The following is a 14357-nucleotide window of genomic DNA, read 5'->3' as shown; positions in this document are numbered from 1 at the left end:
TTAATCTTTTAGTTATTATCTTTATTAATGTTTTAAATTTTCCTTAATTATTTTTAATATTAAACTGAATTTTAAGATCAATTTATTTTTTAGCTGCAAATAAAAAAGTAGTAATGATAAAATTTATTTTAAGATAAAAAACATCAATTTTTATGACTTATAATATTAACTAACCTCCTCTCTAGTGAATGTTTCAATTTAATGAGGTAAAATACCAATCTTGTTCTTTATTATCTTTTGAAAAATTGATCATTATGAAGAAGAAGAAAAATTTAATCTTAATTGCTTTCTAAAAAGAAGAAAAAAATAAAATCTTAAATATGATTTTTCAAACTATTAATTTAAGTTTTATAATAGAGATATCTCTGTATTGATTATTATTGCTTTAAATAAATAAAAGTTAGATTAAAAAATTGATAGAAGAATAATTTTTAAAAAATAGATAAAATATATTTTGAAAATTTATCTGGTTAATTAATTTAAAGAAAGCGTAAATATTCAGTCAGATATTCATTAAATAACTTTAAAATACTATTTAGTGGTAATTTAGTTTTTTTTAATATTGATTGATTGAAATTAATTTTAGGATTAGATAATATTATAATAATTATGTTAAGACTTCACTTTATTATTTACTTCAAAAGAAGATTTATTAAATGTAGAGTTTTTATTTGTTTCTAAAAATATTATTGATTGAAAATTTGCATTAATTAAATTCTGATTTAAGGTTATATACCAAATAAAACTTTTAGCAATAAGATTGCAATAATAACGAAGAATTACAAAAATACAATTACTTTGAAGCAGCAAGTCAAGGTAACTACTTAAAACAGAAAAACACAAAGTTTTAGAAATTTTATTGCTATTATGGAAAAAATTATTGAGCACAGCTACAAGCAGGAATTACACAAATGGAGTTTAATTTTCAAACAAAAATCAATTGAACAGATCTATTAAAAAGAAGAAAAAATTAAAAGAAGTAAAATTCACATTGGATTTGCTTATGTTTTAGTTGTTTGGTCTCTCTTATATATTATTTACTAAGTTTCAATTAAAAAGGAATTTAGGTATATGAAGTTCTTCATTTACTATGGCAATCATTTTACTTTTAGCTGCCTTTACATATTAGTTAATTATTTCAAACCATATCTGTATAATATATCTCACATTATTTTTGTTTATGCATACTCTTTGAATGTAACATGGGGCATTTATGACTAAGATTTTCTAAAATTTGATGATCGAAAAACGATTTCATACGGATATGTTAATGCATTTTTACTATGCTCTTGTATAGAAGGTGGTAGTTATTTTGTAAAGAGCTTTTTATTTGTTACTGTTGGGCTCTTATTTATTTTAAGTGATAGCTATTCTAATAATAACTTGTAAACTTCAAATATAATACGTTATGTATTCCCTTGCATTCTTTATTCTCTTAAACTTAGACATGAGGAGATCATCAAAAGATAGATCTTCATATAAAAAAGACATATTATTGATTGGGCTAATATGATTCATAAATAATTACCTACACCATTTGTGATTGGAAAGTTTAATAAAAAAGAGGAAAGATTAGAGTACTATTCATCAAACTTAAAAGCAGAAAAGTAGCTAAAAATAACTGATAATGAATCCTTCAATTAGTTTTTAGAAAACTGCTATATAAACGACTATTTTATTAGATAAAAAAAGAATTCTCTTTTAACTCAATTTATTTCATAATAAGATAAAAATTCATTTTAAGAAAATAGCTCTAATTCATCAAATGTAAGGAGTGAACAAAATTCATTAAAATGGATAATCAGAGAAAAGTTATTCTTTTTGTTTACTAACAAAGATACTCAAATTTTACACAATAAAGAAGCTGGCGAATGCTAAAAGATTCAAATTTAACCTTAAAGGTAACCAAGCCCAGAAGAGTAGATAAAGGAATCAACTTAAATACATAAAAATTTACTTTAAAGTAATTTTTCTGGTAATATTAATTAGTCAAATTTACTAGAAGATAAAGATAATAATTTATTAAAAAAGTAATATAGCTTGGTATAAAAGCAAGCCAATATAAATTTAGAATAATAATTTTAAAGCTAGAATTTTGAAAGTAAAGTGATAAAAATAGATTAAGAATAAAAAAATAAATTAAATTTTAATTTAACAAATCAGAAATTTTTAGACACTCCAAAAAAATTACTAGTGAATTCTCCTAGCTTTTAAGAGAGATATATAAGTAATTAGTCATACTAAGACCTTGATGATATGTCTAATTAATAACCAGCTTAAGAGCAGATTAAAAATTTAGATTTAAATAAAAATTAGTTAAATAGCAATTTATTTGACTAAGAAAGATTTTATAGTCAAAATAACCAAACTTCAAAAAATAAAATGGATTCTGAAGCGATTTTTGAAAATTTAGACAATAAATAAAATAATGAATAAGGTTAAAAGGAAGAAAAGGTTAGAAAACAAAGCATATTTTTATAAAAAGTTTAAGGGGCAGGTAGCTAAAAATAAAATTTCAAGATAAAAGTAGAATCTATATCAAAATAAGTGGAATTTGATATCAAACAAAAAACCGATTTAAATTAAAATGAATAAAAATAGAATCTATTAAATATTGAATAAAATTCAGATTAAGAAGAAGCTGTTAATGTGATCTACTTTTAAAAAAAAGATGGTAATGAATCTCAAAAAAAATACAGCTTGAGGTAAAAATATTTCAAGAATAGTGAATTGTATGTAGTTATTATATTGGAAAATGAAAGTTTTAGATCCAAATACGAAAAAGAAAAACGTAAAAATAATATTTTGAATGCTATTACTTCTTAGCAGGAAGATTGTGTCAAGGAATCTATTTAAAAAATAGATTAATTTATTAAATAAAAATCTTAGTCGTCTGTTACATTTGATGAAATCATTCGATAAAAACAAAATCATGAAACAGGTTAGCAACTAAGTTTTCAAACATAAAATTTTTAGTTTATTTTATCTACTTGTGCAAATTTGTTTATTAAAAATGAAACTTATAAAATGTTTGGCTCTTTTTTAAGGAAATAGTAAATTGAAGTATATAGTTTAAAGATAAATTTATTTTCAACAGCTTAAATTGTAGCTAATTCATTAAACAATATTTATTTTAATTAGTCTAAAATGATCATTGTAGAATTAGATAAAAATGAAACTACATAAAATAACAATTAAGAAATTCTAGTATTTTCTGATGCTATCAAATTAAAAATTTTATTTTACAATTTATTTAACTTTTTCTTAGAATCTTTAGACAAAAACTATGTGATTAGAGTAAAATTCTCTCATTAAAAGAGTAATAACAAATCTCAATTTGATTAAGTGAGTGTCTCTGTCTTCCTGCCAAAAGAGATCGATTAACATATTTTTAATAACCAAAATATATTTAATTTAAATTATCAGAGCTTATATAATGACTCTTAAAATATTGAATTTTAGTATAAACCTTTGTGGTAATTAAGAACAGCGTTAAAAATTTTAACATTGTTAGGTCCTTACAATAAAATTTAGCTCACTTAATAAGAAAATTGCACTATGTTTTCTTTTCTGGTATATCAAGATATCAGAATCCTTTAAAATAAAAATGTAAGAGTAATACACAATCTTTTATCTGAAAAAAAGGATTTTATTTTAAGCAGCCAAAATTAATGTAAACCACCTCATATATAAGCAAATAATATTTCTAAACTCTTTAATTACAACTAATTAACAGATAAAAAGCTGTTAAGCTTTGTAAATAAGAAGTGAAAGTGTTAGAATAGTTTTACCAATATGTTTTAGATTATTAATTATATTTTAAAACTTATCACTATAATTCCTTGAGTAATAAAAAGCTAAAAAAAATTGTGTTTTATATGGTAGACCTTATTTTAAATGATTTTATTCAAATGTTATTATTAATGAAAAAATGGCCTTTGTTAAATTTAATATACAGTAAATCTATGATAGGATTAAACCTTTTTGTTATAGTTTGTTTTGAGATTGATTGCCCTGCTTTTATTTTGATTGATGCGATTTAAAATTAAAAATTAAGTGAATTTAAAAATTGCAAATAAAAAAATAATAAAATGAAATAAAAATTGAAAATTACTATATTTATTATCAATAATCTATTAAATAAAAATACTTATTGTTTAAAATAATAGGTAATATAATACTAGATAAAAAGATACAGGATTAAGTTTAAAAAAGTTTTCTCTTTACAAGCATAACATTTTACTCTAATTATTTTTCTAAAAATATTGAATACATAATTCTACATACTTAAAATTAATACCTAAATGTAGAATATTTAGAAAATTACACTAAAAAAAATAACTTATATTAGTTTGTTCTAAGTGAATATTTTTTAAGTTTGTTTTAAGTGAATATTTTTTAAATAAATTTAGAAAATTAAAAGTCAAAAAGTTATATCAGTCAGCCCCATATTTATTTATTTAAATTTATATATTTTGTTTTTGCTGATGAAATCCTATAAAAATCTTTATAATTAAATAAGATATTTCTGGAAGTGAATTTAAAGAGTTTTAACAAGTATTAAGCAAGCAAATTAAATTTGCATAAAATATAAATATTGTTAGAATTATTTCATCAATACAAAACAAACAAATAAAAAAAGCAAAGTAGAATTATTAAATTTATAGTTTATTAGAAATGAGTGACTCTTAAACAAGTAATGATAGTAAACAAAAAGCTTCCCCTGCTGATTAAAAGAGATAGGAATTTATTAAGGCTAGAGAGTCTGATATAAAAATTCGTGAATAGATTAAAAAAAAAGATGCAGTTAGCATTTAATAAGTTAAAGAAGATTTAAATAAAGAAGAATAGGAGTTAAAGCAATTTTTTGAGGGGTAGAAAGATGAAAAAGAAGACCCTACATTATTAAGTAATTGATTAAGTTTGGATTAAGTTCATTCACTCATATAAACTTTTTTAATTTTAATGTTTATCTATTCAATTAGGAAAAAAAAAATATGAAGAAAAAATGGGAGCTTACAGAGAAGCTATTGAAGGTTTAGATTTAAGAAATATTATTAAAAATTTTTGGAGTTATTAGCCTCCTACCCCTGAAGAAATCGAAACTTTAGAAGATTGTAGAAGAGTAAGATATTAGTTATAAGTTCCTTTTTTGAATAATTTATTAGTATACTAAAAGGAATATGCTTAGTTATGCAGTTCTTGGAGTGGCTTTTACTACAGGTGTTTCAAGTAAATTAATAAAAAATTATTAAAATAATATTAATCTTACCATCAATAAGATTCAATTTACAAAAATGATATTAAGTCATATTTATTTAGTTTATAATAGGCATTTTATTGGATGGGGATTAAGACTTTTTGGTTTTGGAACAGGTATAGTTGGTGGTGGCATTTATGGAATAATTTAATCTACTGAATATACTTTAAGAAGGTAAATACAAAATAATATATGAATATCCATAAATCTATAATTATATAAATAAATAATTAATTAATTAAAAAAAGATTAGAAGGATTGGGTCCAGATTATTCTTTAGGAAGAATGGCAATAAATGAAATTGAAGACTTTAGAATGGACAAAAAGAAATTCAACAGAGTTTGAGGATATATTGAATAGTGTAATTGAAATATCAGTTGATATATAGCTAAATATGTAGGTAGTAAGAAAGATAGATAGATAAATATATTAATAGTAGTTTATATAAGATTGCTTTTAAATATAATAAAAATAGATTGATATATATATATATAAGACAGTAAATAAATAAATTTAACTGTATTTTTAAATGTAAATCTTACACCCCTTTTAATATTAAATCTTTTTTTTTCTTATCATCTTTTTGTTAATCATCAGAAAAAAAAAACAATATTTTTATATATTTCTTTTATAGACACTTTTTTTATCATTCACCAGTAAAAAAAGGATGAGCTAATACTTAATCTATATTAATTCTATCTACCTCTGATTTTTTGCACATTGATTCGATTAAGTCTTTTAATAGATCGGAATTATGTTTTTCATATTATATCGGATTATTTTTAGCAGCTATGTCTGTTTATAGATTTGATTCAGCCCAAAATGGTATTTTATGGTTGACATAAGTTATTATTGAAATCCCTAAAGACCAGATATCACATGCTTTACCATCATATCCTTATTCGAGATTAAACTATTGTTCAGGACATCTAAAGCCACTAGTACCTGCGCAATCTTTAAGCTTTTACTGCTAATGAGTAAGCTTTTTTGCAGTTGTATAGTCAGCTAATTTAAAATGCTCCCCGTTTTCTTCTAAAAATGTAAAAATAAAATTTAATTATCTCGTCATTTAAGAAATTACCATCACTCTTGCATAAAATATTATCTATTTTTATATCTCTATTAATAATATTTCTTTTATGAAGGTACTAAACTCCCTTAGCTATTTGCTAAAATATAATTTTTGCTTATTACTCTCTTCTTTTATATTGATCTTATTCTAATATTTAATTTGAAAATAAACAAATTATAATGCTTTTTATTCTCAATAAGATACCATTGATGCCATATTATTAGCATATAAACTAATCCAATTTATCATTAGGATCATAATATTAATTGTCTTCGTTCCAAACCATTAGCTAACCCATATCACAATATTCCAAAATTAAATAAAGCTTCTCATCTGTTTCATCGTCTATGATCTTACATATAAAGCTGGGAATTAATTATAAAGGTTGTTTCAATATATATTACCTGAAAGAGTTTGCATATATTTGGATGATTCAAATTCTTGTATATGTTTATCTCTTCTTATATTAAATGAAGTCTATTTGTCATAAAACTTTCACCATCACTATTATATGCAAATACTCTTTCGTATTCAAGCTAACTTTTTTTAAAGATCTAATTTAAAATTTAAAAAATTCAATTAGATAAGCGATTAAAATAAATAAATTAACCTTGGCTGCATAAAATGATTTCAGTACTGTAACGCCATCTTCATCTAAGTATCTTCTTTCCACTTTCTTGACCTTACCAAATGACCCTTATCCCAATTTTTCAAGAAACTCATATTCATTCATGTGCCTTCCATTCTTTTAAAAGGATGGGTGAAAATAAAATTTACTCTTCTGATTAATAATATAAGACTATTTCATTTCACTGATATTATTACATTTTCCCCATGATGATAGACCGTGGTATGTTGAAAATCTGCTTCGTAATCTTCTTCTGATTCTGAGTTATTCTTAAATGACTTTTTATATTCTTCATCACATAAATCTGAGTATTTTTCTAAAGATATATTATGTTCTTAGTGATAAAATTAATTATTTTCATCAACATCTTATCCATGGTGCTCTAAATCTTCTTAGTAATTTTCTTATTCAGGTATTTTATTTGCCTAATTATCAGGACTGTTCATTGTAATTTGAAGTTTTAAAAAAATTAAAATTTTTTGTTTGATATAATTAATAGATAATTTAATTGAAAGATATTTTTCTTATTAGAATTGACAAAATCATCAAATGAATTTTAAGCTATTTCTACTTAATCGCATTAAATGTGATTCATGAAGATAAAATTTTACATAAAAAATAATAATTTTGCAATTTTTTGGTAACCATATAGATGAAAACAATAAATTAAACTAAAGTTAAGTCAGCAATAACAAAGCAATTTTGTAAAGGGAAAGACATTAATACTTACATACATACATTATAAATATTTTATGTAAACTAATATTTTTATCGTTTTTTAAAGAGCAAATTTGCATATATCACTTTTTAAAGTGAATATTTATTTATTTTTTGCTAAATCAAGATTATTTTTTAACTAAATTTAGATTTATACTAGAGCCATTTCATTCTTAGAACCATTAATGATTTAGAACTTAATCTATTTTTAGGCGCTCTTTTGGATTCTTTCTACACATATTATTTATTAAATCTAAAAACAAAGCTGAATTATGGGTTTAGAATTGTATAGGGTCATTTAAAATTGAATTAAATAGCTTTTATGGGTCAGGCTGATTCAAAAATGGTAAGCTCAAATTAACATAACAATAAATAGTTACACCCAAAGACCAAATATCAGCTGCTTTACCATCATATCCGTCATTAGATTTAGTACACACTTCTGGACTCTAATAAGCAGGGGTGCCTGCTTAACCAAATACTTTTTGGTGGTGAGATTTCAGCTTAACTGCAGTCGAAAAATCAATAATCTTAAAATTTTCTCCTTTGTCACCTTCGATCAATTAAATATTATAAAAAAATTAAATAAATAATATTTTAAAGATAAAAATTTAGTATTACATTCAATGCTCTTTCCTAGAATATTGTCTATCTTAATATCTCTATTTACAATTTTTTTATCATGCAAGTATTTTAATCCCTAGCTAACTTATTTAAATATTACTTTGGCAAATTTCTCTCTTTTTTTATATTGATCTTATTCTATTTTTTATATAATTAGCAACTTATAAAATTAGGAAAATTAAAACTTACCACTAATATTGTAGGTTTACTCAATAAATTAGTCGATTTTAGTATTGGGGTAGTACTTTTAGTCTTTCTCATCTAGGTTCAATATCTATCCTAGGTCGCAATACTGCATAACCAAGTATATTGTTTGTTCGTATGGAGCATCAATAATCTTTTTAAAAAAATAAATAAATTGACTAAAGGCTTTATAATCAATACAAATTACTTGATAGAGCTTGCAAATGTTAACATTATTCAGATATTTATAGATTTCTAATTCCTAATAAAGTAAATCTAGTTCCTTTTTCAATTAACTTTATCCATTTTCATCAGTAATTTATATAATTTTTTAGCTTTTCTTCAGAATCTTTTTAAATAGTATGCTTAATATATTTTTATATGCGAGATATGATTTACTTTGAACACATATATTGATTTAGAAATAGTAACACCATCATCTTCGTAATAGCTTCTAGTTACTCTCACTATTTTTCCAAAAGAGCCGCTTCCTATTTTATCTAGCAGCTCATATTCATTTAGTACACCTTTTTCCTTAAAAATATGTTTAATTATTTAAAGGTAAATAAATATACTTACTTAATCATAGACACATTTTGCAACTATTTCTGCTTCATAATCAGGTTATTCTTCATCAGGCTCAACTGATTTTTCCCTCTTGCTTCTAGATATTGTGCTAGTTTGCATGGTAGGATCAAGCTTATCTAGGTCATCGTCATGGTGATGATGAACCCCACCAAAGAAATTAAGTCCATCTAAATTCTATTCTTCTTCTTCTTCCTCTGCACCTCCTAAATTAAATTTAAAATCCATTTATTGAGATCTATCTTGAATTTATTTCTTAATCTTTAGATAACAATTTTTTATTTATTTCTGATAGATTATATAAAAATAATAATGTTATTAAATGCTAAAGAGAGTAAAATGTTAATAATTTTCAATAAAAAATATTGATTGAATTAAATCACTTACAATATAGATAGATTGTTAAATTAAAATAAAAATATTATTTTCGTCTTTGAATTAATTTTATTTTAATTCTGCATTCAAAAAGCAAAGTTTTTGGAGATAAATTTTAAAAAATAGAATATCCATTAAAGAAAATATCGAATTGAATATCTAAAATAATTTTATTTTTGAATAACTTATGCAAATTAAGCAAATATTATAGTATATAAATTTATTTATAAGCTATTAAACACTTTAAAAATATAATTATTAATGATGAAATAGTAAAAATAATACTATTTTTGAATAAATTATAGATAAATACAATGAATGGTAACATTATTGAATTTATTTCCCTTTAAAAAAATTTTAAACTTGTAATATATTTTATAAATAAAATAAATTTTTTAGACATAGGTATAGGTGTCTTTTGATTTCTAAAATAATCTATTTTTTTAATATAGTATTATGTATTTGTTTCCCTTTAATTTAATTTATAGTATATTATTTTAATATATAAAAAGATTATGCATTTAAGTAATCATTTATTTTTAACTTAAACAATCTTATTTATTTTATAAATTGTAAATAGTAAAAGATTAATAACTAAATAAATAAATAGCAATATAAGTTTACTTCATGCTAGATTTATTTAAATGTTTATTAAATATTTTAAAATAGAATTTACACTTAAGAACAATGAGAATATATCTAAAACAATAACACGTTTGAATAAATTATACATAGTTACTAAGTTGAATTTATTTTAATTTAAATTTTTTTCATTATAAAAAAGTTTTAGAAATAATTTGAGTAGATTATTTAAATCATTTTAATTTTTAATAAATTTTCTAATCTTATTTATTTAAATTAATTGCATTTTTAATCTTTAAAAGTTTAGTATTACTTTTATAAATACAATAAGAATTTAAAAATAATATGTTTTGAGTTTTTACTATTTTTGAACATATTACACATAATGAAATAGATGAATATATACATATTTAGATATATTCATTATTTAATTTAATATATTATAAATTTGTTTAAATATTTATTATATATTTTATAATAGAATAAACATTTAAAGTGTATTAAGTAAGTTCTAAAATAATTTTTATTTTTTTTGAATAAATAATATGTAGACATTTTTAATATAAATTTGTTTAAAAGTTATTATATTTGAGTTTTCAAAATATTTGTGTAAAAGGTATTTTATTTTAATTTTTTAATGGTATTTTGAGTAAGTAGTTGAATTTGTTTTGTTGGTTTTTTAAATAATTAAAAATGCATGAGCTGTAAATATATTTTCTTCATTCATCTTTAATATTTGTATCTACATCGTATAAATCATCTATTATGATTTATGGATCTACTAAATGTTTTGACAATACATGTTTAAATCCAATTAATTAAATACAAGTTTTTCTTTTTTCTTAAAGCTGCTTCTTAAAATCAACAAAATTAGCATCTCTTTAAAAGTAAAAAATATTAGAAAATAGTGATAGTTAAAAAATTAATTTACGAATTTAGGAACTAATAGCCATTAGTGAATTGGATAGAAACTTAGTTAAGGAACTCTTATTTGAATAGCTTAAGGAAAAACTACGATCTTTACAATTTTGTGTTCTGTGTCAAACTATTTTAAGGTGAAAATAAATTGATTAATTAATTATTAGTGTTAAAAAAATTGAATTACCTAATACGGGATATTTTAAGATTAACTAGATTTGGACACAAATCTAATAGCTATTGCAATTTTTAAGCTTAAATTCCTAGGTATTCTTCATATCTTCCAAAATCCATATCTATTTCTATAGAAGCAAGTTTTTTTGTTTATGACAACGAATTCAGCAAGCTATCAAAAACTTAGGTTGTTATTTGTTAACCTTAAACTATAAATTTAAGATTTCTTAAATGTTTGAGACTTCCAAATGACTGTATAATTGTGTTTACTCCTTCATCCATCATTTTTAAATCATCTCCATAATTACTTTTAATTTTATTTTTTAAATAAATATATTAACCAACCTTAGATCATGAGAGAAATTTACGTAATATCAATTTCTAAGTGCTTTAAATGAATAAGAGATTTAATTCCTTAGGCTAAACAACTTGCAGATTTGCTTCCAAATTTATTGTGACTTTTATAGAAAATTTAATAAAGGTATTAGAAATTATGTTACATTAAAATAATAAATTTACCCTAAGTTAAGCTTTAATGAGCGCAAATTTATTAGATAAGTCAGCCCATTTCCAATGTGCTTAACACCAATATCAGTTATTTCATTCCAACTTAATAAAAAATATAAATTAGTTTAATTATTAACAAGTGATATTTAACAAAGAAAAATAAATAATACTTTAATTTAAGATCTAAGCAAACAATTCTTTTACCGTTATTTTAAAAATTAAAAATAAGCTACGCAACACCAATGTCTCTCAATTTATGATCTTTATCACTATAAGTAATTAAGATATTTATTTAAGAATTATTTAAGAAAAATAAGATAGTACCCATGGATACAGAGATCTATTAAATTCTAATTCTCCATCAATGAGATCATTTTTTATAATTCTACATCAAACCCTTTCTCTCCAATGTTAAACCCTCTAGAATGAAAAAATTTAATTAAGAAAAATAAATAATCTATCAATAAATGTTATACCTTAACTTAAAATCAAGTTTTCTTATCTAACTTTTTTATAGTTCATAATCAGATATGTATTGTCCTTATATTTAATTAATAAAACCTCTGAAAGTTTTAGATACAACAGTCTTCCTCATAATGGGTTATCTTTCAAAAATTGGCAAGAGCTTGGTCATGCTTTTACCTTTCTTTGAGATCTAATTTAAATATATAAATAAATAAAATAAGTCTACATATTTACTCTCATTCAAAAATATTGATTTTTGTAAATTTTACTTAAATACGAGGAGATTATTTTTCTTAATCTATAACTGTAAACGTTTATCTACGATCAGGATGTTTAATTTTTGGTGGTTGGGTTATAATACTGTCATATTTAATAATAGTTTGTGATGTTTAAGTAGAACTACCAGGAGACTTGCTATTTCTTGATGAAGATGACTTAAAAGAATCCTGTTTAGTGAGCTTTGGTTATCTCACTGAAGGAGGAGTGATTTTTTTAATGGAAAAATTTTTAGATTTTCTTGGCGTAGTTTGTAACATATTCATATTCGTTTGTTTTAATAGTTAATCGTATTTTTAAATGAAGCGTTAAGATATTTGTTATCTTTCTTTTTACTTATTTATTATTTTTTTAATTAAATTGATTATATTATTTAAGATAATCTTATTGGTTTATAAATTAATAATTTAAAGGAAATTAAATCTTTGCTAAGTGGTTATGCAAAGCTCATTAGTTGTTTGGTAAGTTAGTTATTTCTTAACTAAAACTCGTACTTTATTGCTCATAAATTTTTGATTTTTCAATACAAAAAAAATACTTTTTAAATAAAAAAACCTTAGTCTTTTGCGATATTTGAAAATGTATTAAGTTAGTATAGATAGATAGATTTATTTTTAATATTTTATTATTTTAAATATATATAGAAACAGCAATTAAATTAATATAGACAGACATATTTAATGATCCACCTAAGCTATCAATTAGAGAAGAATATATCTAGAATTTAATTTAAGAATGAAAAATTTATTGATTTACTCTTTTGCGTTAGAAACTTTTTTCTGCTTTTTTCAAATTTCCTTAAAATTGCACTTGAAAGTGACAGAATCATTTACACAAAAAATATACAAAAAATTTTGCTAATAAATATATTAAAAACTAATATTTGATCTTCAAGAAATAAATTAAAAGCATATGTTATTGATTTAAATATAAAAAACAAAAACTAAATTTTCATAATATCTTAGAGTGTATAGATTTATCTCTTTATTTGATTGGTTTTTAAAATGCCAAATTAAATTTTAAATTTATAAAATCAAATATAATTGAATACCACACAAAATATCTATCCTTTTAAGCTTATTATTTTCAAATAAAACTAAGTGTAAGTATTTGATAAGAAGATAAGTTTAATTTGTCGTTTGCTTAATTTTTTGGTAAGATATACTTCATAAAAAAAATACTTTTATAAATACATCTTATATTTTTCATAAGGCAAATATGAAAAAAAAAAATGTAATTAATATCCACTTCAAAAGAATAAAAAAAGAGAAATTATCTTAATCAATTATGAGAAACAAAAATTTATTTGATTTCTTTGCTTTTCACATAAAATCAAAAAATTTGTAATTGAACCTTATTTTGTTTTATAGTTTTATATAAATAAAAAGATAGACAAGTGAACAATCAAATTTAGATAGTTAAAAGCACATCAGCCCCTAAAAAAATGTAAACAAAAAAAGTAGTCATAAAGATTTTCCATTCTTCATTATAAAAAAAAATTTAGAAAAGCTTAAAAAAAACCTAAATCAAAACATAACAAATAACTTATTTTGTAAATTCTAAATAAATAATAATTCGTATTGATTCATCTATCTATTTTTCATAGAAAAATTATCAAAATGACATTATTTAAAATTTATCCATATTGATTTTTATACAAATGGTATTTAATATTTCCAATTCACTTTTGTGCATTTATTAAAATCTAACATAAAATAATTCAAAGTATTTAAAGTATTTTTATAATTAAATATCATAAGAATACTCTAGATTATTTAAAAATTATATATGTTTTATACAAATAGTCTCTTATAATGTAAAAAAAACAAAAAGTCTACAAAGTAGTTAAGAATAGCAACTTACACATAATTATATTTTGTATCAAAGAAAAAAGCATCTAATTAATTAGTTTCAAACTGTTGTAATTTAAAAATAATGATGCATTATTTTTTTTTAATAAAATTTTCAAAAAATGCTATTATTTTACTCAC

The 14357-nt window shown here is 21.8% G+C and overlaps 4 protein-coding genes across 4 annotated transcripts; 1 reads left to right on the top strand and 3 right to left on the bottom strand. All coding sequences in view use genetic code 6, as the record gives it.

Annotated features, from left to right (window-relative positions):
* Positions 1 to 656: 656 nt before the first annotated feature.
* TTHERM_00564400 (transmembrane protein, putative) lies at positions 657 to 3771 on the top strand (the record flags this gene model as incomplete). Its single annotated transcript, XM_001022039.2, has 3 exons — positions 657 to 816; positions 891 to 979; positions 1060 to 3771. 3 exons carry the CDS (start codon positions 657 to 659, stop codon positions 3769 to 3771), a joined length of 2961 nt encoding a protein of 986 aa, XP_001022039.2.
* A 1537-nt stretch (positions 3772 to 5308) lies between these two features.
* Positions 5309 to 7449, bottom strand: TTHERM_000564399 (transmembrane protein, putative; the record flags this gene model as incomplete). The annotated part of the gene is made up of 6 exons (XM_012799185.1): positions 7158 to 7449; positions 6943 to 7077; positions 6737 to 6886; positions 6537 to 6697; positions 6342 to 6479; positions 5309 to 6292 (listed from the first exon to the last, which is right to left on the bottom strand). The coding sequence occupies exons 3-6, from the start codon at positions 6750 to 6752 to the stop codon at positions 5309 to 5311; spliced, it is 1299 nt and encodes a 432-aa protein (XP_012654639.1). The 5' UTR covers positions 6753 to 6886; positions 6943 to 7077; positions 7158 to 7449.
* A 395-nt stretch (positions 7450 to 7844) lies between these two features.
* On the bottom strand, positions 7845 to 9297 carry TTHERM_00564370 (Serine/Threonine kinase domain protein; the record flags this gene model as incomplete). The annotated part of the gene is made up of 6 exons (XM_001022036.3): positions 7845 to 8230; positions 8299 to 8439; positions 8491 to 8638; positions 8693 to 8833; positions 8884 to 9018; positions 9064 to 9297. 6 exons carry the CDS (start codon positions 9295 to 9297, stop codon positions 7845 to 7847), a joined length of 1185 nt encoding a protein of 394 aa, XP_001022036.2.
* A 1448-nt stretch (positions 9298 to 10745) lies between these two features.
* Positions 10746 to 12632, bottom strand: TTHERM_00564360 (hypothetical protein; the record flags this gene model as incomplete). The annotated part of the gene is made up of 9 exons (XM_001022035.2): positions 10746 to 10905; positions 10958 to 11071; positions 11132 to 11425; positions 11487 to 11576; positions 11638 to 11727; positions 11796 to 11894; positions 11950 to 12045; positions 12102 to 12280; positions 12360 to 12632. 9 exons carry the CDS (start codon positions 12630 to 12632, stop codon positions 10746 to 10748), a joined length of 1395 nt encoding a protein of 464 aa, XP_001022035.2.
* Between the last annotated feature and the right edge of the window lie 1725 nt (positions 12633 to 14357).

Source organism: Tetrahymena thermophila, assembly GCF_000189635.1.
Source record: "Tetrahymena thermophila SB210 genomic scaffold scf_8254495, whole genome shotgun sequence".
Taxonomy (NCBI): Eukaryota; Ciliophora; class Oligohymenophorea; order Hymenostomatida; family Tetrahymenidae; genus Tetrahymena; species Tetrahymena thermophila.
This window is presented reverse-complemented; position numbering and strand designations above follow the sequence as displayed.